The 23,782-nt window shown below is 43.0% G+C and overlaps 3 protein-coding genes across 6 annotated transcripts in view; 2 read left to right on the top strand and 1 right to left on the bottom strand.

Moving 5' to 3' along the window:
- Nucleotides 1-725: 725 nt before the first annotated feature.
- Nucleotides 726-12,674, top strand: mia2 (MIA SH3 domain ER export factor 2). 4 transcript variants are annotated; one of them, XM_080480401.1, is made up of 23 exons: nt 726-895; nt 3,866-3,997; nt 4,090-4,111; nt 4,230-4,318; nt 4,484-4,555; nt 5,308-5,418; nt 5,531-5,602; nt 5,702-5,806; nt 5,980-6,102; nt 6,395-6,565; nt 6,638-6,728; nt 6,857-6,924; nt 8,056-8,126; nt 8,199-8,300; nt 8,388-8,484; nt 8,594-8,661; nt 9,098-9,183; nt 9,453-9,566; nt 10,022-10,165; nt 11,130-11,246; nt 11,358-11,410; nt 11,493-11,673; nt 11,755-12,674. In XM_080480401.1, the coding sequence occupies exons 1-23, from the start codon at nt 872-874 to the stop codon at nt 11,949-11,951; spliced, it is 2,310 nt and encodes a 769-aa protein (XP_080336527.1). In that variant the 5' UTR covers nt 726-871; the 3' UTR covers nt 11,952-12,674. The 4 variants fall into 4 exon arrangements, with proteins under 4 accessions (XP_080336527.1, XP_080336526.1, XP_080336525.1 ...); XM_080480400.1 differs by having other exon boundaries at nt 805-895; nt 11,490-11,673; XM_080480399.1 differs by lacking the exon at nt 726-895 and adding an exon at nt 2,347-2,564.
- A 2,329-nt stretch (nt 12,675-15,003) lies between these two features.
- Nucleotides 15,004-17,944, bottom strand: brms1la (BRMS1 like transcriptional repressor a). Its single transcript, XM_080480405.1, has 9 exons — nt 17,816-17,944; nt 16,746-16,900; nt 16,573-16,663; nt 16,359-16,486; nt 16,037-16,116; nt 15,862-15,958; nt 15,568-15,657; nt 15,405-15,469; nt 15,004-15,294 (listed from the first exon to the last, which is right to left on the bottom strand). The coding sequence occupies exons 2-9, from the start codon at nt 16,882-16,884 to the stop codon at nt 15,196-15,198; spliced, it is 789 nt and encodes a 262-aa protein (XP_080336531.1). The 5' UTR covers nt 16,885-16,900; nt 17,816-17,944; the 3' UTR covers nt 15,004-15,195.
- Nucleotides 17,945-18,066: 122 nt separating this feature from the next.
- ralgapa1 (Ral GTPase activating protein catalytic subunit alpha 1) overlaps nt 18,067-23,782 on the top strand; it is a 61,016-nt gene continuing 55,300 nt past the window's right edge. The window contains exons 1-6 of the mRNA XM_080479576.1: nt 18,067-18,685; nt 22,078-22,188; nt 22,522-22,571; nt 22,803-22,860; nt 23,183-23,226; nt 23,338-23,515. Of these exons, the coding sequence (XP_080335702.1) occupies nt 18,580-18,685; nt 22,078-22,188; nt 22,522-22,571; nt 22,803-22,860; nt 23,183-23,226; nt 23,338-23,515 (547 nt within the window). The 5' untranslated portion in view covers nt 18,067-18,579. The remainder of the gene's footprint in view (nt 18,686-22,077; nt 22,189-22,521; nt 22,572-22,802; nt 22,861-23,182; nt 23,227-23,337; nt 23,516-23,782) is intronic.

The raw sequence follows: 23,782 nt of genomic DNA, 5'->3' as shown, positions 1-23,782 counted from the left end.
TATAGGAAATACAATAAAAAAAGGTAATTAAGAATCTTAATTATGGCACTTGAGATTCAGAAAGGCGTGAAAGGGAGAATAGATAAAGTAAAAACTTCACTGAGATAAAGGTTAAACAAATAACTCAGATCTGTGGTTTAATGAAAAGCCAGAGCAAAAATGTATGTTTTACGGTCTGATTTTAAAAAAGTGATTGTGTCAGCAAGTTTGTTCCACAGTTGAGGAGAATAGATCTAAAAGCTGCTTCACCTTTCTTACTTCTGACTCTGTCAACACTTAGTAAACCTCTTCCAGAGGAGCCCGGGGGTCTGCATGTTTCATATTCTACGAATAAATCTGACATTTCTTCAGGCCCAGGACCATTCAGAGTTTTACAGGCAAGAAGTCAGAACACAACAGGCAGCCAGTGCAGGGATTTAAGCTCAAGTGGAATGTGCTCCACTTGTTTATGCTGGCTGCAGCATTCTGGATCTCCTGCCGCTACTTAACAGATTTTTTTTTTTACTGAGACCTGTAAACACACCATTACTAAAATCCAGCTTTAGCCTGTACTGATGGATACTCAGTTCAGTGTGGCATTGTAGCCTCTTGATATTTTCTCCACTGTCAAATGTTTCCATTCTTAGGCCCCATTGCTAATAGAACTGTGCTCTCCCTTGGTGGTGCGTGGTTCCTTTAAGACATTTTGCTTGCAACATGTTCCATCTGACATTCCAGTTTAGCCTGAGTCTCATCTGTCAACCTGACTGACTTGACAGTACACTCCAGGATGTGGCGTGTGCTGTCGGCCAACTGCTTTCAACACAGCTGTGAAAGTTGAAACTAATTTATGTAATTTTGAGATTTTAAGCGAGTCCCTTGTGTGAGATAGATGGACACAGATAATGCCAATTCGGTGAGTATACTACTGGGTGAACAGCAAAAATGGGAGGAAGGCATTACAAGTAGTCACATGACTGTAATTTAGAAGTACTTGGGGGAACGTTTACTTTTTTTTTTTTTTTTTACTATTTTTCTCCAATGCTGTAGTTTCGCTTATCCTTTTAACACTAGGACAGACAATCGGTAGAGCGCATACCTTCGCCAACGTTACATGTGGTTCCGGAACTGTGTTAGCATTGCTACTAGCATGATACCCATTGGCTTATATCGACGCTAACTAGGTAGGTGAGGGAGCCACATCACTTTGTGAAACGCTGAGCAAGGAGCATCTCCATGGCAACAGATGCTGATCTTCTTTGATCTCCACGAAGTGCCTCTCATTCACTTTGTATGGGAATTTTTTTTCACAGTTTTTGGGAATTTATCCAGAAATGGTAAGCCTTTAATTTCCCAAAATCTAATCAATTGGTCTTTGGATGATGTCAAATCATCCAAGAAAATTTCATGCAATTCGAGTGAGTAGTTTCTGCGAAAAGTTGGTAAAATACATACATATAAACAAACCAATAAATAAAGACACGCGGATGAAAACATAAACATCTCGCCCAACTTTCGTTGGCGAAGGTAATTACAAATACCTGAGGAGTATGCACACTAATTTTAATTAATATTCAAACCTTTTGATCAGCACGATTATAGAGAATAACTTCATTCTTCAAACTAAGTGCCACCTCTAATGCAGTTTATTTCTTTCGTTTTTTTTACCTTAGTGTTATTTTTACCATAGTTGTTTTTTATGCCTCATTGTTTGTCTGATAAATACACTATGAACCCATTTTCACATAGGTAAATTGAACAGAATACAGCTCATCAACAATGCAATAAATGTGGTTTAAAGTAACTAGACTTTTGAGTAGTTATTGGGAAAAAGGTGCTTTATACAGTTATTTGAATAATTTCAAACAAGACAACCTTCACCTGCAAATGTGATCAAAAGAACGTAATAGTAGTTGTACACAAGCAAAGGCTGTGTGTACTCTTCCTAAGCCTAGTAGCTCCTCACCTATGTTATTTACTCAAAGCAAGAAATACATGTAGGGAAAGTGGACTTTCGGGATTGTTTATGCTGAATTAGATTCATTTAAATGAGTTAGATGGTTAGAGGTCAAACACCTTCACTTTGCTGACACCTGTTTCTCTAGGTGTCGCACTAAAGTCGCTCCGATATGCCTGTGTGGCGTTCTACAATTGGTGACGTTGCGACTGAACCATTCACACCAGCAGTGGGGTGACCCCGTTCATTTGACGTCCTCAATTTTATTATCTCTTTCCATAAACACGCCACAAGTAATTAATTATAATATTTGGGGAGGTAGTATAATCAATGGCGTGTAAAAAGACATTACTGAGCGATTATAACATTTCTACTTCTCCCCCACAAAGTGGTATCATCTGCAGCGTCACAGTTGTGAATAGGATGTGAAATCGCCGCTCACCCGAGTGACACGGCTCCGGCGTCTTCTCGTTACAAGTAAAAGAATAACAACAACAAAAATCTACACAAATGAAATAGTCTGGACATGGCGGAACATGCGGGGAGTGATCAGATGGCGGGCAAAGCGGCGGACTTTCAGGCGACGGCGGAGGCGTACTACAGTATCGCCGTGGAGAAAGTGAAGGATGTACGTTATATGTGGCAGGTTTTGCTAGCAGTTCCCCCAAATGACACAACAGGCTCTCGCGTAGCCGAAAGGCACCACGGGGGATCATTTACTGTCGCTACGTTATGATTATAAGTGTGTTTCTCTCGCTGGTGGCTGCGTGTGTGTTTACCGCCGGGCCAGCTGTCAGAATTATGATGACACTGTATGTGGTATTTTTAAACAACTCTTGTCATTGCCCTTACTGTTAGCTGGTTAGAGCTAGCTTGCTAATTGATACTGACATTGATATCAATACGATGCATTTTCACTTTTCTCTATGTTTCCTGCGTTCAGAGAAGTAATTGCAGTATTAGGTATTTTCCTGGGTGAGTTGCAATTAGCTGGTTAACTATTATTTGAACTGTGTAGTAAAACCTTTTAGAGTATGAACAACCAAATGTAAAGCATTGCAAGATCATTAAAAAAAAAGAGGAATTAATCACAATTTTCTCATGAAATATGTCTGGAAGGTGGTGACAAGTCTCTTGAAACCAGCTGCTTGGTGTTCAAGCTGTTTGATTCATTATGTCATTTTTAGTGACTATTTAGATTTTATTGAAATGGTTTGGGGTAGTGGAGAGAGGTGGAATGTTGCAGGTTCGATTCCCACAGTGGACAGGTCGCCACTGTGGGCCACACTGTCCAAAGAAGGATCACGTCAGTCTAAAGTTTGAAAGTTGGAACAATGGACATTTGTCTCATGTCTTTTGATGGTTGTCTGCAAACGTCTCAGTAGTGAGAAGAATAGCTGGAGAGTTATGCTGTCTCATTCTTATTCGATACTTCTTTTCTTTTTTTTTTTCATTAATAAAGTCCCCTGTGTTTTCTGTTAGTGTAAGACGTGTGGACTGTCCATAATGCAGTCAGTTCAGCACTTAACTGCTTTTAATGTGAAAACATTAAAAGTGCAACTTAGCTTGTTCCCAGAGATCTATCCAGATTCTCTGAATGACTAGATGATGTTATATACTGGGGATGGTTGGATCCTTAAAGACGTGTTTTTGTCAAATCTGTCTCAACGTTTTGGAAAATGCGTCACTGCTGTCATAAATAATGAGTGAAGAATTTCTACCACAAGGTAAAATGTCAAGTTTCCAACATCTGATTGTTTTCTATGGTGAAAAAATATGGGTTTATGAGAATTCCGAATCTTTTTCATTCTGTTTTGTTGTTGACATTTTGCCCAAGTCTATTCGTAGTCCGTAGTGTTCGGATAATTTAAGAAGCTGAACCTGATGTCCATATCCTCTGGAATAACTCGCAGATCTCCTTTTGTGCAGGTGGTCTCTGCTCTGCCGGATGACATAAGACCGGGCCCGGACTTGTACGGGGTGCCATGGGAACCGGTCATCTTCACCGCTGTGGTTGGGCTTGTGACAGTGTTGGTATTCACCTGTAGATGTTATAGCTCGGTGAGGAGAAATACTATGTTTGAACAAGTTTATCAATCTGTCGCTCTCCTCTGTGATCATGCTCTCATGGTTGTTTTGTTATTTCCCCACAGGTCAAGAGTAGAATGTATCGCAGTAAGTTGTTGTTCGATCACATTTATGCAAGCATCGTCATTGTAGTTAATACTGGCTACTTTATACCGGCCAAAAAAAAAAATCTTTTTAGGAAATCACTCCATCTCCTCTTTTTCAGGTAGAGAGCAGTGGATGGCTCAACAGGTTGCACAGCTACTGAATGAGAAGTGTAAAGTTCTTGAGACTCTCAGCCAGCATCAACAAGAGGTTGGTTTTTGCTTACTGGTCGGGGACAGAGCTGATTGTTGAATTGGTGTAATGTACATCGATGGCTTGTGTCCGAAATGCAGAATCAAAAAGGGAAACAATTAATTGTCAACACAATCTCAACAAAAGGCATTTGTCATGCATTTCTTTCTCGTTGATTGGCAGTATGATGATTTGGAAAACTCCCTGAAGGATAGCGGTGTCTTGGCCCAGAGTCAAAAGACGGAACAGTTGGAGGTAAGGATCAAAACGCTTTTCCAAAATCTAAAAACTTATCTAAGCTTCTCCAGGGGCTTCACTTGTACCTCCACACTTAGAAATGTACGCGTTTATTGTGTAACTGTAGCTTTATTTGACAGGTCAAGTGAAGAAAGTTAGTGGAATTAGTTTTTTTGTTTTATTTAGAAACACCATACAGTGGTTAAAGGTTAGAATCCAGACTACTTTAGGAGAAGTGTTTTAAAAAGTCCAACCGCAGGACTCACAATAGTAATGGGTTAGTAGCTTATTACTAAACTGAACTTGGTGAAGCAGATATACCTACTTAAGTAACATTAGGGTTGTTACTGCTACTATCATCATAGTCCTGCTGACAACAACATGAAAAGTGTTCCACGGTCATCACTACTTCAGCCTGCTGCCAAAGTAGTTGTGATGCATTAGCAGCATAGAATATTCACTACTTTCCTGCATAAGAGATTTTCTACTGCTCCTTCCATGTTGGTAGGTTATCGAGGCTGTTGAGGAGATAAATTACTCGACACAATAACCCGCACAGTGTTGGTAGCAAAAGAGCTTTTGTCACAAGCAACTACTTCTTATTTGCAATATTTACTGAATTTACTGTGCTACATTTCAAACATTTTAAGGATGTAACTTAAATATTTCTGATATTTGAATAGCACAGTTCAGCACACTAAGTTTGTGTTTATTTCTATTATTTTTGTTGTTGTTACTTTTTTTTTCTGACTGCATCTTGTGAACTTCAGGCCACAGCCGAACATTTAGCACATGCTAAACGAGAGCTGGAGAGTGATCTACAACAACTGAAGGGTCAACTGGACCAACAGAGGGAAAGCAGGACAGAGCAAGAAAAACAGGTAGGAATACACAAGCCGCGGTTACAATTTGAGAGGGAGTGTAATTAGCTCCGTTCATAGAGAAGTAATTGTGATGCGGTGCCCACAGCGAGTGTTTTGTCTCCCGCTGCAGATCGCAGCGCTTGAGGGGAGCATGGAAACGCTTGAGGGGGAAATCAAAGATCTGCAGTCGCAGGATGAACAGGTACACGCCACCGCCTTTGTACGCTCGCTTTTCTTTACATCCGGCTCCTGTGTCGCGCTGGCTCTCATATGAAATCACTGCTGCCTGTCTTTGGTCCAGGCGCAAACCACTGTGAAAGTTTACAACATGAATAGTGACCGACTAGAGAGGAACCTGGACACGGCTGGAGAGGAGAACGCTCTGCTACAGGAGAGCAACGCCCAGGTATGAGGACACACACACACATTTATGCTGTTATCTTCTAAAACTATAAGGTTTTGAAACATTTCTTAGCCATACTGCTCTATTCGGTGAATCTGAGCACTGTACCAACTCTTTGTTGTTTTCGTTTCTGGATGCATCTTTGCTCAACCCATCCCATCGTATTTTCCCTGCAGCTGAAGCAGCAGGTGGAGGGATGGGCCGAACGAGTGAGTGAGTTGGAGGCAGAGATGAGGAGGTGTGAGGTCGCCCACAGCGGGATGCTGCAGGATGTGGCCAACAAGGATGAACGCATTAAGGTATATTAAATCTGAGAACATATTGAATTTGATCATATAAATAAACTCCATTGAAACAAACATAACACTTTAGATAACTTGTACGTTGTACATTTCTGAGTTTAGTACAAACTAACTGCAAACTGAGTAGATTGAAAGTCACTGCAGCTCAAAAGTAGAGACATGTGGAGGAGTTGGATCCAGAATGGTTTTATGGCTTTATATAAGTGTATGTCAAAGAGACTGATGGTATAAATCATATGGATAAATTGACTTGATGTTTTAGTGTTAATAATGTTTTGTGTCCTTCCAGTCTCTGACGGATCGGCTGCTGAGTATGAAAGCCTGGAATTCAGATCTTGAGGAAGAAGAGACGGAAACGGCCAATAGTACCGCAGGAAAGGGAGACGTGACTGAAAGTGGAGACGCAACAGACACGCAGCGTCATCGGCAGAAAGTCCAGAAACTCATTTATGCTGCTAAGGTACGTCAAGAACGTGGACACGAGCACGGAGAGTTTGAGTTTATCTGGTAAATGGAATGTTTTGTGATGCAGCTCAACGCAGACCTCAAGTCAGTGGATGAAGATAAAGACAGAGTGTTTGCCAAACTGAACGATGAAGTCAAAGCTAAAGAAGACCTTCAGGGTGAGCCACCTGTTCTCTGGATACTGCTTTAATGAACTTCATGGACTCCGAGCAGCAAGATTCATTTCTGATTGCAGAAAAATTATCACTGTGATGTGCGTTGATGTGTTTTTCTTTTTCTCCTCAAGTGGCCATGAAGGAGCTGGAGAATGAGAAACTCTCACTGCAGTCTGGCACTGAGCACTACTCAGAACAGGTAGCCAGTTTCAACTGTGCATTATATTATTGTGAGATTGGATGAACTCACTGCAGGAATATTAAAATCTGTTTATCACATTGCATGATACAAGTTGAATCAATCTTCTATGAGTTTAACATTTGATATGTTAGAGTTGACTATTAGTGTTTTTTTCCCAGGACTGTGTTTTGTCAATATTCTGTCTGGTCATGATGTATTTTCAAACTATGAGCCAAGAGACATGGTGGGATTTTATAAAAGAATTGATTTAAGGCCAAAATGAAGAAGAAAACAAAATATATTTTAATCCCAATAGTGTTATCGCCTTTTATTTACGCATTTCCCTCAAGCATCCAAAAGCAAACACCCAGTAATACCAGAGTACCAAGTTTCATTTTAACCAAACTAAAGTAACTGACTGGCTTCATTGGAATTAAAAAAAAAGAAGAGCTCTTTACTTTTAATCTGTAGGTGTCATTGCTGTAATCTGTCCTCATCTGAGTCGACCTAAACCAGGCTGCTAGTGTTTGTACACCAGGACAAAATGTAAACAATGACTATATCTGAAAACATTCAGACCACAGAGAGAAGGAGCAGAAGATATATACCATCAGCAGTGTCATATTGCGATCCTTAAGTGAAGCACTTAGTTTTTACCTCTTGTTAGACCTCACCAATAAGAATACTGATAATGCAATCCTGATGAACGCAGGAGAAAATGGAAATGGACGGCAATAAGCAGCATTGCTGTAAAAAGCTATTTTAAGGGCCCATGAAATTAAAAAACAAACAATTTATTAGGTTTTATATTGTCGAATGTTAATTTGATTGTGTCAAGAAAATAAAATGATCATAAATGATTTTCAGTTTCAGTTCAGCGCTTTCCTCTGTTCCCGTGAAACACTGTCAGATGTCTAATATCTCACTGTTCAGTTTAGGGTATGTTCTTCTTTATTACACACAGTAATGTATGGCTCAGGCATCGACTCAAGGGGGTTTAAAATCAAATCTCAGTGATGCTATATTCAAAATCTAAAAAGAAAATCAATTATCTCAAACAATAATAGCATATTGATACGTGGCCCGGCCCTGTATAGTGATCTTACAGTTGTTTGACTTTGACCTATTCTATATTTTTCATGTGTTCAGGTTCAACGGTTACAACAGAAACTCCACATTATGACAGAGATGTACCAGGAGAACGAGCTCAAGCTGCACAGGTAGAGGCAAACGCGCACGTATTAGTTTTTGCCAAGACATTACGAAACAGTGTTGACTAATGCCGTTTGCAGACTGTTGACAGTGGAAGAAAAGGAGCGTCTACAGAAAGAGGAGAAGCTAAACAAAGCAGACAAAAACATTGCGATGGCTATGGAGGAACTCAACAACTACAGGTAGCTGCTTCGTCGACCAGCCGTGGAGCAGAACGCTGCCGTGTGGGACTGTCCCGTTCACACCGTCTCACTTGTGCTTCGTTTCAGGCAACGGGCTAGAGAGATGGAGGAGGAACTGGAAAAAACCAAACAGTCCTACCAGACTCAGATATCAGCGCATGAGAAGAAGGCCCATAATAACTGGGTTAGTAGGACTCCACGACAAGCCATAACAATACTCCCACTCTGTAAACTCACCGAGCTGTGTCTGTATGTGTCTGTATGCACTTCCTGTTCCTGACTGTGACCTCCAGCTGGCAGCTCGAGCAGCCGACAGAGATCTGACAGACATCAGGAGAGAGAACGCGATCTTCAGACAGAAGTGAGTCCAAGCTTCCTCTCATTGCCATTACTTTGTGATAAATGATAGGCACACGTTGCTCAGGGCAGCTCGGAGCCTGTTTGCTTTTTCTTTTTCTTTTTCTATTTCCATATTCACATGAAGCATCAGTCACTGCTCATCTCTTGGCTGCACATCTATGGTCTGAAGATTTAGGAATAGAGATGTAATGATGCTCTGTTAGTGCTGACAAGCTAAAAGTTTGACAAGAAAATGTCTTTCCCAGCATGAGCCTGAACAGTTTCTACAAGGCGAGATGCATTCATTGTGAATTACTTTCCCTGAATTCTGCGACACGTTCGTGAATGAACTTAAGAAAGGAAGCTGTCATTGTACTGGACGGTTAAGTTTCTATTAGGGACCATGTTGGCTGCTTTCTTTAAAGATTTATGTATTAAATGTCGGTGTTTGTTTACAGACTGACGGATACACAGTTTAAACTGGATGCCCTGGACCAAGATCCATACGCCTTGGACAGCCTAGCTCGACCTTTGCCTTTCCGAGGTACACACACCTCATCTTATTAACGACTTACAGATCTAAACTGCATTAACAGCCTGAATACAGTAGCGCTAACTTTCTACCATTCCTGATTATTGAGCTGTTGTATAGGATTATTGTGCGAATGTGGGTTGTTGTTTAGTTTGGATCTAATGATTGCAAAGAGGTATATCATCTTACAGGATTTCCTTTGTCCAGGAGGTGAAATTCGGGGCAATGGCGATGAATTAACAATATTTTTCTTGGTTTTGCTTTCTCGTTTTTATCTCCAGGTGAGCGGTCTCCGTACGGGCCTTCTCCTCTGGGCCGACCCGCATCTGAAACCCGACCTTTCCTGTCTCCTCCCACACTAATGGAAGGACCCCCACCCAGGCTGTCCCCGCGAGGTAAAACAACAAATACCTAACTGACCACAACAAACTGCGTCACACAAACCACTCTACTCCTTATCCTCAGCCTTTTTGTCATGGGGACACTTTAGGTGTTCTCTTCTCATGTGTCATTGACAGCACAGCCACCACACCGTTATACATTTTACAGAACTTCCGTACTTTCTCTGGGTTCATTAGCACAGTGGACATATGAAGCATGCTGGTAATCAGCAGATGACTGTTGCATGAAATACTCTGCAGCATGCTCTTTGTACTCGCACGCTCTCTGCAACCTGGAATGTACAAAAGAATCTGATCAAATAGCGTGTCTGCGTTCAGACTTATTCTCTCTGGTTGAATGATGTCCTCTGACCTGATGTTGGAACCGTTTTTATAATCAGTCTTTGGATTTTGGGTTTCCCTTCCCTCTTTTTTTTTTTCTTCCCCTTTTGTCACATTAACCCCCCCAGTGCCCCGCGGTCCAGGGGAGCCCCCTGGTGGCCAAGGGGAGATGGAGCGCAGTGGAGGCCCTCACTCTGACAGCGGCTCCATCTCGCCAACATGGGATCGGAGGGGACCGCCGCCAGGACCACCTGGGCCTCTCGGACCCCCAGGTGTGTTGCACATACACAACATCAGAGCAGCCAGAGGCTGATTTGAATCTTGTGATAAACGCCCGCGCAGTCGCAACCTGTCTGTGAGTACTTCGGTGGCTGAGAAGAGATTTAATTCACAGAAACGATGACGTTGCTTCAGGTAAGTTGTCTGACTCAGCATTTTCCAGCAGCTCTGACCTGCGACGGCAGGCATGAAAATCAAGCGCGTGTCCGCCTTGATGCTCCTTGCATTTGTGCTGTATATTAAAGTAAGAAGAAAAAAAAGAATGTTACGGCTTAGTGACGATATCTGCATGTGGTCCAGTTGCATATTTGCTTCATCATCAACCACTCGACACAATCATGTCTTATCGTCATGCACGTGCATCTTGATCGCGCTCAGGAAGATCAACAAAGCCTCTTTCAGTGGAAGTATAATGGGGTGTGTTCAGGCCTGTGGTGGACGGCAAGCTGATCCACTTCACACAGCACATGTAAACAAGTGGCGTGTGTCGGATTTTTACCAGGTGAGCAGCAGAAGAGTTCCTCTGCTCGAGGCGCCAATGGGAACGCGACAGGAGTCCAGATGCAGCATCGACTCTCCCATTAATGAATCATACAAGTGTGTTAATCCGCCCAAACCTGCTCAGTGGGAACACACCCTTGCAACATTCAATAATGATTGCCTGTATCCGTGACACGTGGTAGGAAGCAGGCAAAAGGTCAAAACACTGTGCATGTGGATGCTGCATTCATCTTGAGTGTTTGTTGAAAGACTGTCTTGAAGTTTGTGTTCAACACGCAGTTGTTTACTTTCACAGGCGACACTGTCATTGTGCTTCCTCGGGATTTTAAACCCTTCTTCATCATCATACTTTTCTCCGTCCCCCACAGTGTTACGCTTATGACGAATTAAAACATGAACCTTGCAGCTTAGGTTAGATCTGTGTTTTCACCGGTGCAACATCTGTGTCTGTCACAGGCTACATGTTCAGGAGACCCCCTCCTCATCCAGGAGCTATGGGCCTTTTACCTCCTCCAGGCCCACTTCATCCTCGGGGTTTCCCCCCAGGGCCCCCTCACCCTGCAGACCTGATGGGTGAGTCACATTTCTGAGGACTGAATAGTCGCCGGTTCTCATGGGCGTGTCGACACATGTCGGGTTGTTGGTTTTCTCGCTGTCGTTGACTTGCTGTGTTTGTCCCTGCAGACGGCCCCTACAGAGAAAACAGCCTTGGAGCTGCTGAGCAAGAACACAGAGAGGTAGGAAATGTTTCTGTGTGTGTGTTAACATTTGTGTCTGCGTGTGTGTTTGTGTAAAACAACCCTGTGCGTCTGTCAGCAGTCTGGTCCTGGCGAGCGGAAGACTCCCCCAGAATCGGATCCACGGATGGGTGGCCCCCCACCTCCTGGACCCCCAATGGGCCCCATGGATGGGCCTTTTCCTCGAAGAGGCCCCTACGGTCCCCCTCCCCCTTCAGATTTCTATCCTTCAAGGGGTCCAGGGGGCCCTCCCATCATGCCAAGTAAGACATTCCAGCAAGCCTTTCCGCCATTCCTCCACCAGGTGTCAGCAGTGTAACTCCTCTTCTTCACTCTCCCTCCAGCGTGGGCTCCTCCCCCTCCAGGAATGATGCTCCGCCCTCGCTTCCCTCCTCACCCTCATGTGCCTCCCTTCAACACCCCCATGCGGCAGCCCCCTCCCCCCGATGGGTTCCCACCTCATCCCATGGAACTTCCACCTCCTCGGCAGCCGCTCCCGCCACCATTGGACAACCCGACCTCGCCTGAAGACGCCATCTGAGCCCGGCTTCCCATCGGAGGAGGTTCCGGTTCCGGTGACTCTCAGCTGCAGTTGGATGACAGGGCGGACTTTGTTCAAATGATGCAACGAGCGGCATAATCAGAACTGAAACATCGGCCCGTCCCGTTTCTGTGTCTGCTTTCACCACTCGCATCCGTTCTTCTCGCCTTTTCTTTCTCCGTCGGTTCCCCTCCATCAGCCACTTCGCTCCTCAGTGAGGTGGCAGGGTTCGCCAAAACCGCGACAAAGATTTTATGGCGACTCTTAGTTTGAGATGCAGCGTCTGCACGAATCAAGTAACGATCACAGGCTGCAGCTGTTCTTAGACCTGAAATCCTCCAGTTTGTTATGAGCATCATGTCGTCACCGATTTAATGTTTTTCCTTCATTCAATCATCGGCTCCCGTTGTGCCTGTGCACTCGGACAAACCCACGTGAAGTTTCCTCAGACATGAAACAGGACACTTCTTCTACATTTCGGTTAGAATTCAGGGGACTTTGCCACCGTCAACACAGTTAGTGATTCAGAGTGCGAGCAGCGCTTGTCGTCAGGTTACAGACTTCCAAACAGCCTTGGCTGGAAACAAGTGGCCTCTGCCTGCTGCCCGTGCGATGCCCACTGTGAGCCGAGCAGACTCGGCGAAGCAGAGACGAAGCCCGGACACCCATGTGAATTTTGTAAAAAGTGATTATTAATAGATGAATAAAGACTCTTAAATTCTCCACGTGTGCACATTTCTATCAGATATCTTCTAATCCGTTCAAATCTATTGTATATATTTGCTGTAGTGAAGCTCTTCGTAATTATTCACACTATAAACGGTCAATGGAAGCTCATGTTAATAATTGGTAAATAGCTTGCCTGCACGTGGTTACATTTCTGTGTTTCTTTTGCAGTGACTTGAGATGTAACTTTACTACATTTCAAAAAGTCACTGATCAAATTCAAGTTTTCAGTCAAAGTGAGTCAGTCAATCCTTTTTTAAGCAACATCAGTGTTTTTAGCTTGGAACTACTCCATTTCTGAACCAGTACTTTATTTAGTCCATCTCAAACCGTATTCAATCAACATTAAAACGTTGTTTAACGAGGTAACAGTTTAAACCAAACTGGCAAAGTTTACTTTTTCAGAGCTTGATTCGATTTTCACTGCAGGACAAAATGAACATGTAATAAGAAGAAATGTTAAATGTTGTAAAAACAATACACTTTGTTTAGAAGCTGCTAAGAATTTACTGTCAGGACACAGATCTGTCCTGTAAATCCAATGACAGCTCAGATTCTGCAGGTTTTCTCCTGGTTTCCTTCTAAAATAAGATTTTAACATGAAGGGTTACTTCATAGGACTCCACAACTTTTTAAAAAACAACTTTTATTGTACAAACCCATTCACTTTGTTACAAAAAAAAAAAAAAACACAAACGCACCAGACACGACTTAAAACAGTTTAGAAAATATCTGTTACAATTTCCAACCTCCGTCAGAACCTTGAATCTGTTAAACCCACAGCAACTCTTCAAAATGGCAGTAAAAAAAGACTACTCCTTCACGTTTTGAAATGCGGAAGAAATAATGCAAAAGGGTTTGCACTGTCTGAGAAGAGAGGTAGATACAAGAGTGGATAGAAGAACACCCGCTGAGGGAAAACTTGGCGATTCACTTTTCACGAGACTCGCACTCCATCAGACGGACCAAAAAAAATACAAAAGTGTTCGAACGGGTTGGCTCAAATTCAGAGTGTCCAGAAACACTGGGTGGTTTCAAATATGATTGATCAAAATCGTTCGCGTTTGTGAACTTCTCATCGCCGTTGCCAATTTGTGTTGCGGCGGAGTTCACCGGCAGTCCCAACAGATATCGGTCATCTGCCACATTCGTGTAAACACATGCAACTGCAAAATATCCACCAGGATTATCTCCAAAACCACCCAGTATTTATCAATCAACGTTCTTGTACGAAAAACACAAAGTTTCACGGCACAATAGACCCGGAATTTATAAACAATGTTACTGGAAGGCTCATTTATAACACTCAGAAATGGACAAAATGCTGTATTTTCACTTTGTTGTCATTGAGCAGCAGGCAAATATTTTGAAGTCAGCAAGCAAACCAGCTCGCGCTTACCCAGCCTCTCTTGTAATACCTCTTTTTACCACAAGGTGGTGTAGCGAGGTCCTCTGACAACTAATCTACCAACTAGCCAACATGGATAGCTCCTGCAATTAACACAAGGATGTCTGGTGCTACTTCTTACTAGTAGACCATAAAACCTGAGACGGACTGGATGTTAGTGACTCACTACTGCCACCCCGTGCATAAACTGGACATCACTTAATTTTGAACATGTTGCTTTGGTTGAAGTTTGAAATGTGACCCTCTGGACTTCTTCACACGGCCATATTTGAGACGACATGGACTGTTTTTCCTCATAAAAAGGTGACTTTGAAGCAAAGGATGATGTGGACTATGATTGTGGATGTAAGCAGGTGCAAGTCCTATTGAAGAGCATAACTTCTTTGTGGGCGGTTAAACAGGAAGTTGGTAGGATTATTAAAGATGAATCCTTGAGGAGAAAGAAGCAGTTTGTTTCAGACGAGATGAATCGAGGTGCTTGATGACCAGTTGGTCATGAGGACAACACTAAAGTGGTGTTGCAATATCCAAAAATATATATATATTAAAAAAAATAAAATAAAACAATCTCAAAATGAACACAATAGGCCCCTTGAAAGGCACTAACAGAAATTATGCATTATAAGCATTGATATAAGTTTTGCTTGATTTTTCTCATCAGAAGTATATCTGGGAATAAAATTGTTGCCATGTTACCTTTCTATGGTGCTGCAACGTTGCATCACTGCCGTTTACTCCCTGAAGGTATACAAAAATCTGAAGCGATGCTTCCAAAATTCATGGACAAATGAGAGGTTTCACGTTAAAAGTCCACTGATTGGACCCACGGGCGGAGCCTGAGAGGGTAGAGTGAGGCAGGATTACCTGATCAGATCGGCACGGGTCAATAATACTTCCCTTTTCTCTTGTTTTTTTTTTGTCAAACCGGTAAGTCCCAGCATCACGACGCAGTCGACTTGAGGACGCAGCTTAGCGACGGCTGGCAGTAAAAGACAGCAGAGGAAGATTGGGAGAAATGCTGTCCCTCGTGTTGCGTTTGAGGTCCTGCACGGTTGTTGGCTGGAAAGGCGTGCGTTTGTGTGTGTGTGTGTGTGTGTGTGTGTGTGTGTCTCAGCAGTTGAGAATGGGCCTGCTTCTGTCGGGTCTGAAGGGGAAAACGGGGCTGTCAGAGTCAGCCTTCCCTCTGTGGGGACCCAGCGTGGCCACGGCCTGAAAGTACAATACACACATACACGTGGTTTTAGAAGAGAGTTAAGGCCATCATGAACATAAACACATCGTTAATGGAGAATTAAGCACCCGTACGCATTAACACGCACCTTTCTAATGGCCGTCCAGTCTTCCAGAACGTCCAAGTCAGGCAGCATGTACACAATATAGGGCCGTGAGCAGGGTTAAGAAAAGTCACTGACATATGAAGCAACACTGAAGTAATATCTAATCATGTCTTGACAATTATGGAAATACTGATTGAAAGGATATCAGACACCACCGACGGTCGTCTCCTCTTTTTATCTGGACTTAAAGCGTCTCGCCTCTTCTTCCTCCCTGACAGCTCATCATTCCACAGCTCTGATGGAAAACACACACAAAGAAAATTCCACATACAAGAAAATAAAACTCGGGAGTTTGTTCAACAAATACCACCTAAGAGAGAGTAATCACATGCGATGCTAATAATGGCGGAAATGACAAAATACAGACGCAGGTGAGTACCTTCTCTTATTCAATTTGATTAATCAGCTCGTGTCGAACATGAGTGGGGCCTCTTCATACCTGATGTAATATCTATGCTGTGCCTGTCCTCCTCCAGTCTTCGGATCTTCTCTTCCAGTTCACTCTGCACTGTGTCAAACAGCAACAGCTTCTCGCTCTACGGGCACAGGTAGAAAACAATAGAGGACAAATATACACAAAACACCAGAACAAACGTACAAAGTTCAACAAGTACCTCCCAGTGTTGACACGCAGCCTGGATCTCACAGTCATACTTGTTCTTCACAGACTCCAAACACAGCTCTCTGTAGATACCTAACAAATATAAATGATGGAAGACTGAATAAGGAAACTGAGGAGTTTGGATGTTTTCAACCAACCCTGAATGACGAGTCAGCATATTCTCAAAATAAGTCTGCTCCCCTGAAATGATATCACATGACAATGCAAGAAAAACTACCAAGGCAAACAAATTCATACACTCAATAAGTCTGACCTTTTCTTCGAACGCTACATCTGAATATAGCATATGAATATGCTTCTGTATTTTCTGTTACCTGCCACCTTGGTCCGGACCTGCATGTTCTCCAGCAGCACGGCCAGAGGTTCTAAATATTCAGCGGCTCGGCCGGCCTCCACCTCACACAATTTGTTGTTCACCTGACTGAGACGCTCATGATACAACCTGGATAGTCACAAGTAGATGGGTAGACTTTATTCTTATCTGCAACGCTGTGATATATATAAAATTTGATTCATCATAAAACTTACTGGTCTTTAAGGTCGTTGAACTGTTTCTCCAGGTTGGACATTTCATCCAGACACTCCATTCTCCGTCGCTCGCAGTCCTCCTCATCCATTTCTGGAGAAGTTGAACAAATGAAATTAGCCAAATCTGAAGAGCGACGTAGAACTGCAAGAAAGAGGACTCTCGTAATATTTACCAGAGCTGTCTCCATCCTCAGAAACAGATGAGGTGTCGGAGTCCTCCTCCTCTGAGCTGGTGGCGTCATGGTCATGCTCCTCCACCTCCATCTCTTCAGCTGTACTCTCCTTTTTCTCCCGATCACGGTGCACAGGCATGGCAGCAAGTCGCAAGCTTTAACCCGGTGGAATTACATAAAAAATATTTATTTCATTGGAACACGTTGGCTGATTTCATGGGTTTTACTCAAATCCATTAACCGTACAAAGGAGTGTCTATTCAGTCCCTGAAAAGTATTTGAAGCGCAAACTTAATATTACACCAGAGGTTTGTAGTCCCAGAATAAAGTGCAAGTGTGAATGCTTAAGGTTGACTAAAGCTGATGTGACATTTATTTTTTTCGTAGTTTTTGGTGATTTATTCGGAAACGGTTAAAGACTTAAAAAGCACACAGCATAGCAGTCATCTCATGAACAATCTACACGTTTTGATATTCGAACAGGTTCAAATCGGTTAAAGATTGCAGGAGATATAGCACAGCGGCAAAGAAGTCAGAATATCAACTAGAGGTTTGCATTTCCCAGAAAATACAAGTGTGAATGCTGATCTCACATTTTGATATTTGAACGGTTCAAATCGGTTAAAGATTGCAGATATAGCGCAGCATCAAAGAAGTCATAACAACAACAACAATAAAAGACTTGGATTACTAATGTGCGACTGCCTTCAGCTTGTCTGATTTAATTAGATATTTTAGGGAACTCCCGCCACTTTGTGTCAGTCTGACTGCAGACCCAACAAACATAAACACCCGATCGTCTCTGGTCGTTCAATTTTCGTAAATACGACTGCCTGTAAATATCGCTTCCACTTGAACACCGTTCAAGCAAACCAGGTTTACGATAGAAACCGGCAGCTGTTTGAGTTTTAAAGAACTTAACTGAAGAGGTTCGGAACAATGCACAACACAAAGTTAGCATTTCGTTAGCATGTGTTACCAAATCAATGTGATGAGGTAGCATGCTAAAAGATCACGATTTTTATAAACTACACCTAAAGGAAAAAGCATACAACTTAACAACAACTCACAAGGTGAGAATCGCCTGGGCGCCCGAGGACAATACCGGCAGGAAAAGTTATGCTCTGAGAAAAGAAGCAACTTGTTTTTCCTCGGCTCCAATTTCACTCGTGTGTCTCCAGCTAGGCTAAAAACAAATCACCGCAGGGCGCTCGCACCCTCTCGCTTGTATCGGGGAATGTAGTTCTTTAGTCTCGCGGGAGGTCGTCCAAGTGAGAAGGGAAACGTAAATCATAAACTACACTTCCCACAATTCCACAGTGCAGTCGAGGCGGAGTTCGAGCAGAGCTGTCAAAGCAGTGTATATATCGACAATAAAAAAACATTTTGGGGGGAATAGTTCGGACATACTTAAACATCTCGGTTAAAACGGAATAACTAAAGCTGCTGCTGATTGAGTTGCATTTTTTTGTCGAACGTGTCTGTTATGCAGTCCCCCCCCCTCCCTCCTCCGCCATGTTTTAGCGGAGCAGCTTTTAGCCTTTAGCCGTCAGGGCTGTTGTGGAAGGGAGGTGCGATGGATGGATGCGTTGCCCCGCTACGCTGTACATATTTGTGTTAGGGTTTCTCCAGAATGCTGGATCCTCTCGGCGCCGTCGCGGAATGCCGCTGATTCGCAGCGCGGCGTGAATCAATGATAAATCAGCGACGCCTTTTGGTTTTCGTCCTCTTGGTTACAGTTTGAAGATTGACGCTCGCTGGGATATTTAAGTGGCTACACGGCTAGCTCCTCCTTGCTGTCTACCATCGCATTCTTGTGTCTCCTGCCTCAGGAATGTTCTCCAAAAAGCCTCATGGGGACGTTAAGAAATCAACACAGAAAGTGTTGGACCCAAAGAAGGACGTGCTGACCAGGCTCAAACACCTCAGAATAGTCATAGGTAGGTTAAACATCCTTTTTTTCCCTTTTGTTTTTAAAGCCGCTAACAGGTTAGCACTTTGGTGCCAGTCTGTACACACACAGGGCATGTCTCACCAAACTCAACCCGGAGATCACGAAATTCAGGGTTGCCTGGATTATAATCAGGGATGTGGCGTTTTAATCACAAACACGACATCGGTTTTACAATTTCTACCATCAACGCATTCATTCGGCGTGGTGGTGGTGGTGTTGTTTCAACACTTACTACACTCTTTGCACACTTGCTGAAAGTCATCGCTGGGTTTTCTCAGAAGGACACAGACTTGCATGCAGGCTGAGATTGACAAGTAAATGTGCTGTTTTTGGGCTATTGACAGGATCTGTCGTGTTAGGAGAGAGCTTCAAGGTGTGGTTTAAAGAGTCTGGGAATGACATGTGTCATTGTTATTACACTGGGCTCGTAGAAGAGAAACAATCTGGGCTGGTTATTTGTCAAATTGATGGTATAAATTTAGAGAGTGATGCTACATGCTTCTCGACTGTTGTGATTTCAACAGGGGCGTGCCTGCCTGCTGGACAAAGGACCCTGTGTGTGTGTGTGTGTGTGTGTGTGTGTGTGTGTGTGTGTGTGTGTGTGTGTGTGTGTGTGTGTGTGTGTGTGTGTGTGTGTGTGTGTGTGTGTGTGTGTGTGTGTGTGTGTGTGTGTGTGTGTGTGTGTGTGTGGTGGGGGGGTGCTGAGTGTTTGTCTTAACGTATGATGGGATGTGGTACATCATAACACCAGAGGCAGTGTTTTAAATGTTGTGGGAAAAGTAGGGAGGAAAATAATGAGTAATGGAAGCGTGAGTGCCTGATCATGTATTCAACTTTCAATAACACGCACACACACACACACACACACACACAGAGGCTTGGAAGGGAAATCGCCTCTGTGTCCAGTACAGCAGCTCGGCTTCCTGTTTCTATTGTAAGAGCTACTGGACTGTGTGTGTGTGTGTGTGTGTGTGTGTGTGTGTGTGTGTGTGTGTGTGTGTGTGTGTGTGTGTGTGTGTGTGTGTGTGTGTGTGTGTGTGTGTGTGTGTGTGTGTGTGTGTGTGTGTGTGTGTGTGTGAGGCGGAAAGGGGTGTGCCCCCTGTCTGAGGTCTATGGGGAACGCAGGACCATGATAACAATCCCAGTGACGTACACACAAACAGACCTGCACTGACATTGTGTGAGAGGGAAAGCTTGTACAGTATGACTGAACAATGAGTAATAACAGATTTAACAACCATGGCCCGTTTTAAAAAGAGTGCTCTTGTTGAGAGCTGCTTTAGGAAAAATGGCAGTCTCAGTTTTGTACCCCTGAGTAAAGTAAATATTTGTCAATTTTGTTGTTGGGAATTGATGGCATTCTCTTTAACAGTTCCCTGAAAAATATTCACCACATTTGACACTGATCTGATATGATTCAGCAAGGCGCTTCACTTTGCAATCTCTTTGATGGAAACAGATTATATGGTAATCGCAATTTAGTTGTGATTGGCCCTGGTATTTATTCCACACCTTTTGAATTTCTGTGCACCTTCTACACCATGATCCCCCTCCTTCATATTAAGTCACAATCCATTTAGCATCACTGATCAATTCAAATCAACTGATGTCTTGTAACTTTGAATTGGTTCATAGTGAGATTACTTCAAGATAAACTAGCCAAAAGTAGATACAGGTGTTATTCCCGGACATCATTTTTCTTAAATTGTAAAACAAAAAGTTAGCTGAAGGGATCAGCTCCATTGTCCCATGACCGCAAGTTAATCAAAGCTGTATAGAGGATGGATGGATGGATGGGTGCAGTTGGTTTGATCCTTGGGGCCAGAGTTCAAATATTGAAATATATAAAGTGTGATTTTTTTATTTTCATTTTTTTTTTAACCAGTTATGTCCGAAAGCGTGTTGTCAAACACGAGAAGAGGTTATCAGTTGTGTGAGATTTGTGTCTGGTTGGGATTACCTTGTGGCTTACAGTAGAGATAAAGCAAGAAATCCATGATAGCGCAGAGGTCGTGTCTGTCGTAAAACAAGGAAATCAGATGTGTTGAATTTGTTTGTGGTACAAAGAGATGTACAGAGAGAGTAGAAGTATGTGTCTGTGTGTGTGTGTGAGTATTGAGGGGCGTTGTTCCGAGATATCTGGACTGCAGTTGAGTCTTGCAGAAGTTTTGTTTGAATAATATGAATTTGTATTTCTTGTGAATCAGTGTGGGCATCGTGGTGCTATATAGTGGGATGGTCGTGTGTGACTGAGATAAGCCTGAGAGAAGTCTGTCTATAAATAGCACAATGTGTATTTAAATCTGAGATATGCTTATATAAAGTTGAAGCAATCAAGTTATGGTGTGGATAGGATAGGGTTATGTTCATTCCTGCTTAACTCGCTGCTTTAATATGACAATATAGCATATTCAAGGTCAAGATTTCTTTTTTTTTGTATCGGACATCAAACTCTTTTAAGAGGCCGAGAGTAGGCAGTCATGTGACGGTAAAGATTGTGTTAAAATGCCAATCTCAAGAGGGAAAAAAATAGAAACCCATCGTGATGGACTACTGTGGCCTTACAAGGGCAACAACAATGGCACCGAGCACAGATCTCCTCGAAGTGTCTGTGGCTGAGTTCAACTCTCAGCTCTCTTCTTGTAAACAAACCCAGTGACTCCTCTTAGTGTTTGCGTGAAGTCTGATGCCCGACATGTTTGTTTATATCCATCCCAGCTTGACCCGTGCGTGGTATCGTCGGCGTGTGTTTTATGTCAGGGTCTCCCGACTAACGACAGCCTGTAGTGCCAAAGTTGAAAGCGTCCCATCACCATGACGAGCAGTGTGAATGTTAGACTGCAGCTGGGAGCCAATCCGGTTGTTGGACAGGACGCGAGGGGTTTAGAGAAGTCAGATGTAACGATAATGTTGCACTACTCACATGTACTTCCTGTGATGAAAAGTAAACATTGTGCAGTGCTCACATCTCACAATCCTTCAATTAATCAGACACATTTTGACACATCAGTTTTAAACCTTTCAACGCTGGATGTATGTTGATAGCCTTTCATATTACATAGGTATTATTAAGACATTCTATTTTGTCTGATATTTTAATGATAGTTTTATAACTATCATAACTGCAAGTTTTAAAGTTTTATCCTGGGCGTGTCTCTCTTGATGCAGCCTGAGCAGTTAGATGTTCAGGGCTTTGAAAGATGTGATACTCACGATGAAAAGAGCCATATTTGTGTGCATATTTAATGGTGAACATGGTCATCAGTGTTTGCGTTCGAGAAACATCACGCACAATTTACAAAGACTTTGACTTAATCCTAATGGCCGCCTCCTGGTTGTGTGTGTATTCGTTAAATCCTGGCATTGTTTATCCTCCAGAAAATGCTGAACCTGCAGAGCTCAAGCAATTCTTCGACCTGAACTACTCCCATATCTACTATGTCTTCTTTGAGAACTTTGTCACCATTGAGGTCAGCCTCAAGCAAAAAGGTAAGTTTCACCGGGCCAAAAGTAATCTAAGTAATTCTCTGGTTTGTGGCGAGGGTAAGTTACAGTTCAGGTTGGAACTCCACTATCGAGTGATATGTCTATATGGCCTTGAGAAAGACACTGATTTGATAGCATTGTAACAAAAGAGGGCAACAAAGTCAAATAATGTCTCACGTTCTGATCAGATCTGGGCCTCATTGCCTGTAGAAAAGCTGCTTACGACACAAAACAACTTTCCGTGGTGTTGTTTGATGTTTACGATCACTATTGTCTTCCTCTTCTTCATTTTTAAAACTGTATTGTGCATGATTAACACTGATCTCCGCTTCGCAGGTCATAAGTCTCAGAGGGAGGAGCTGGACTCAATCCTCTTCATTTTTGAGGTGAAATAATGTAACAACTCTCTACTTTAAGTTCAGTTCAAGTGAAAATGTATGCATAACAAAAATTACCTGGACCTTACTCAATCCTTCGTGTTGTTTTTCACTTTTCTCTGTGGGCTTTTCACGGTCGCTTGCTTTTAGCTGCTTTTCTCAACAAACGATGGGGCACTTTATGTTCTATCTGATTTTAAATGAATAATAATGCATTTTCAACATCTTTCTTTCCTTCAGAAAATCCTCCAACTCCTACCAGAGAGAATCCAGAGCCGATGGCAGTTCCACAGCATCGGTAACTTACACAAGAAAAACACAGATCACCCCCGTATTCAAACACTTTCAAGTTTATTTTGTTGTCCGGTTTAACCAGTTTTGCGCAGTGTGGTCAAACATAAATGTTTACAGAGGCAAAGACTTTTCCCAAGGTCTGTATGAATTTACAATTTAAATTTTGTCTTTTAAGCTTCACGTCATTTGTTAGCAGAACAGATTAACCTTCACTTGGCAGGCGCTCCAAAGCAAACGGCTTGGATCTGTTGGAATGGGCTATACTTGGACAAATTCTGAAGTTCACCAGTTTGATACAACAACACTGATAATTCTTTTTTTCATAGGGCTCATCCTCAAGAAGCTGTTGCACACTGGGAACTCTTTAAAGGTACTTTTTCCTCTCTATTACCTGCAGTTAAATCAGTCACATTTCGAACTATTGCGTATTCCCAATTTACCCTCCCCACCACTCAGCCGTTCTCTCTGTTCCGTCCGGCAGATCCGTCGTGAAGGGGTGCGCTTGTTCCTGTTGTGGATGCAGGCCTTGCAGGGCAACGCCGAGCGCGAGCAGCTCTGCATGTTCGCCTGTCTGATTCCCGGCTTTCCAGCCCCGATCTGCAACGGCATCCCACGCACTCTTGACACCCTGATCAACCTACCGCTGAGTCTGACTGAGAGTGAGGACACCAAATACACGCAGTGGAAAATCAACAAATATAGACATCAGCCGTAATATTATGACCACATGTATTTGATCGCTCCTGCATTTGCTGCCAAAACAATCCTGTTTGCTCAGGCATTTTCTCCACCTCTGAAGGTGTGCGTTGGCATCTGGCGCAAGGATGTAAGCAGCCGATCCTGTAAGTCCTGTAAGTTGCGAGGTGGAGCTTCCATGGATCAGACCTGTTTGTTCAGCGCAACCTGCCAGAACTTACTTTTTTAGA

Source organism: Lipophrys pholis, assembly GCF_963383615.2.
Source record: "Lipophrys pholis genome assembly, chromosome: 14".
Classification (NCBI taxonomy): domain Eukaryota; kingdom Metazoa; phylum Chordata; class Actinopteri; order Blenniiformes; family Blenniidae; genus Lipophrys; species Lipophrys pholis.
Note: the sequence above shows the minus strand (reverse complement) of the source record. Positions and strands in the feature narration are given on the sequence as shown.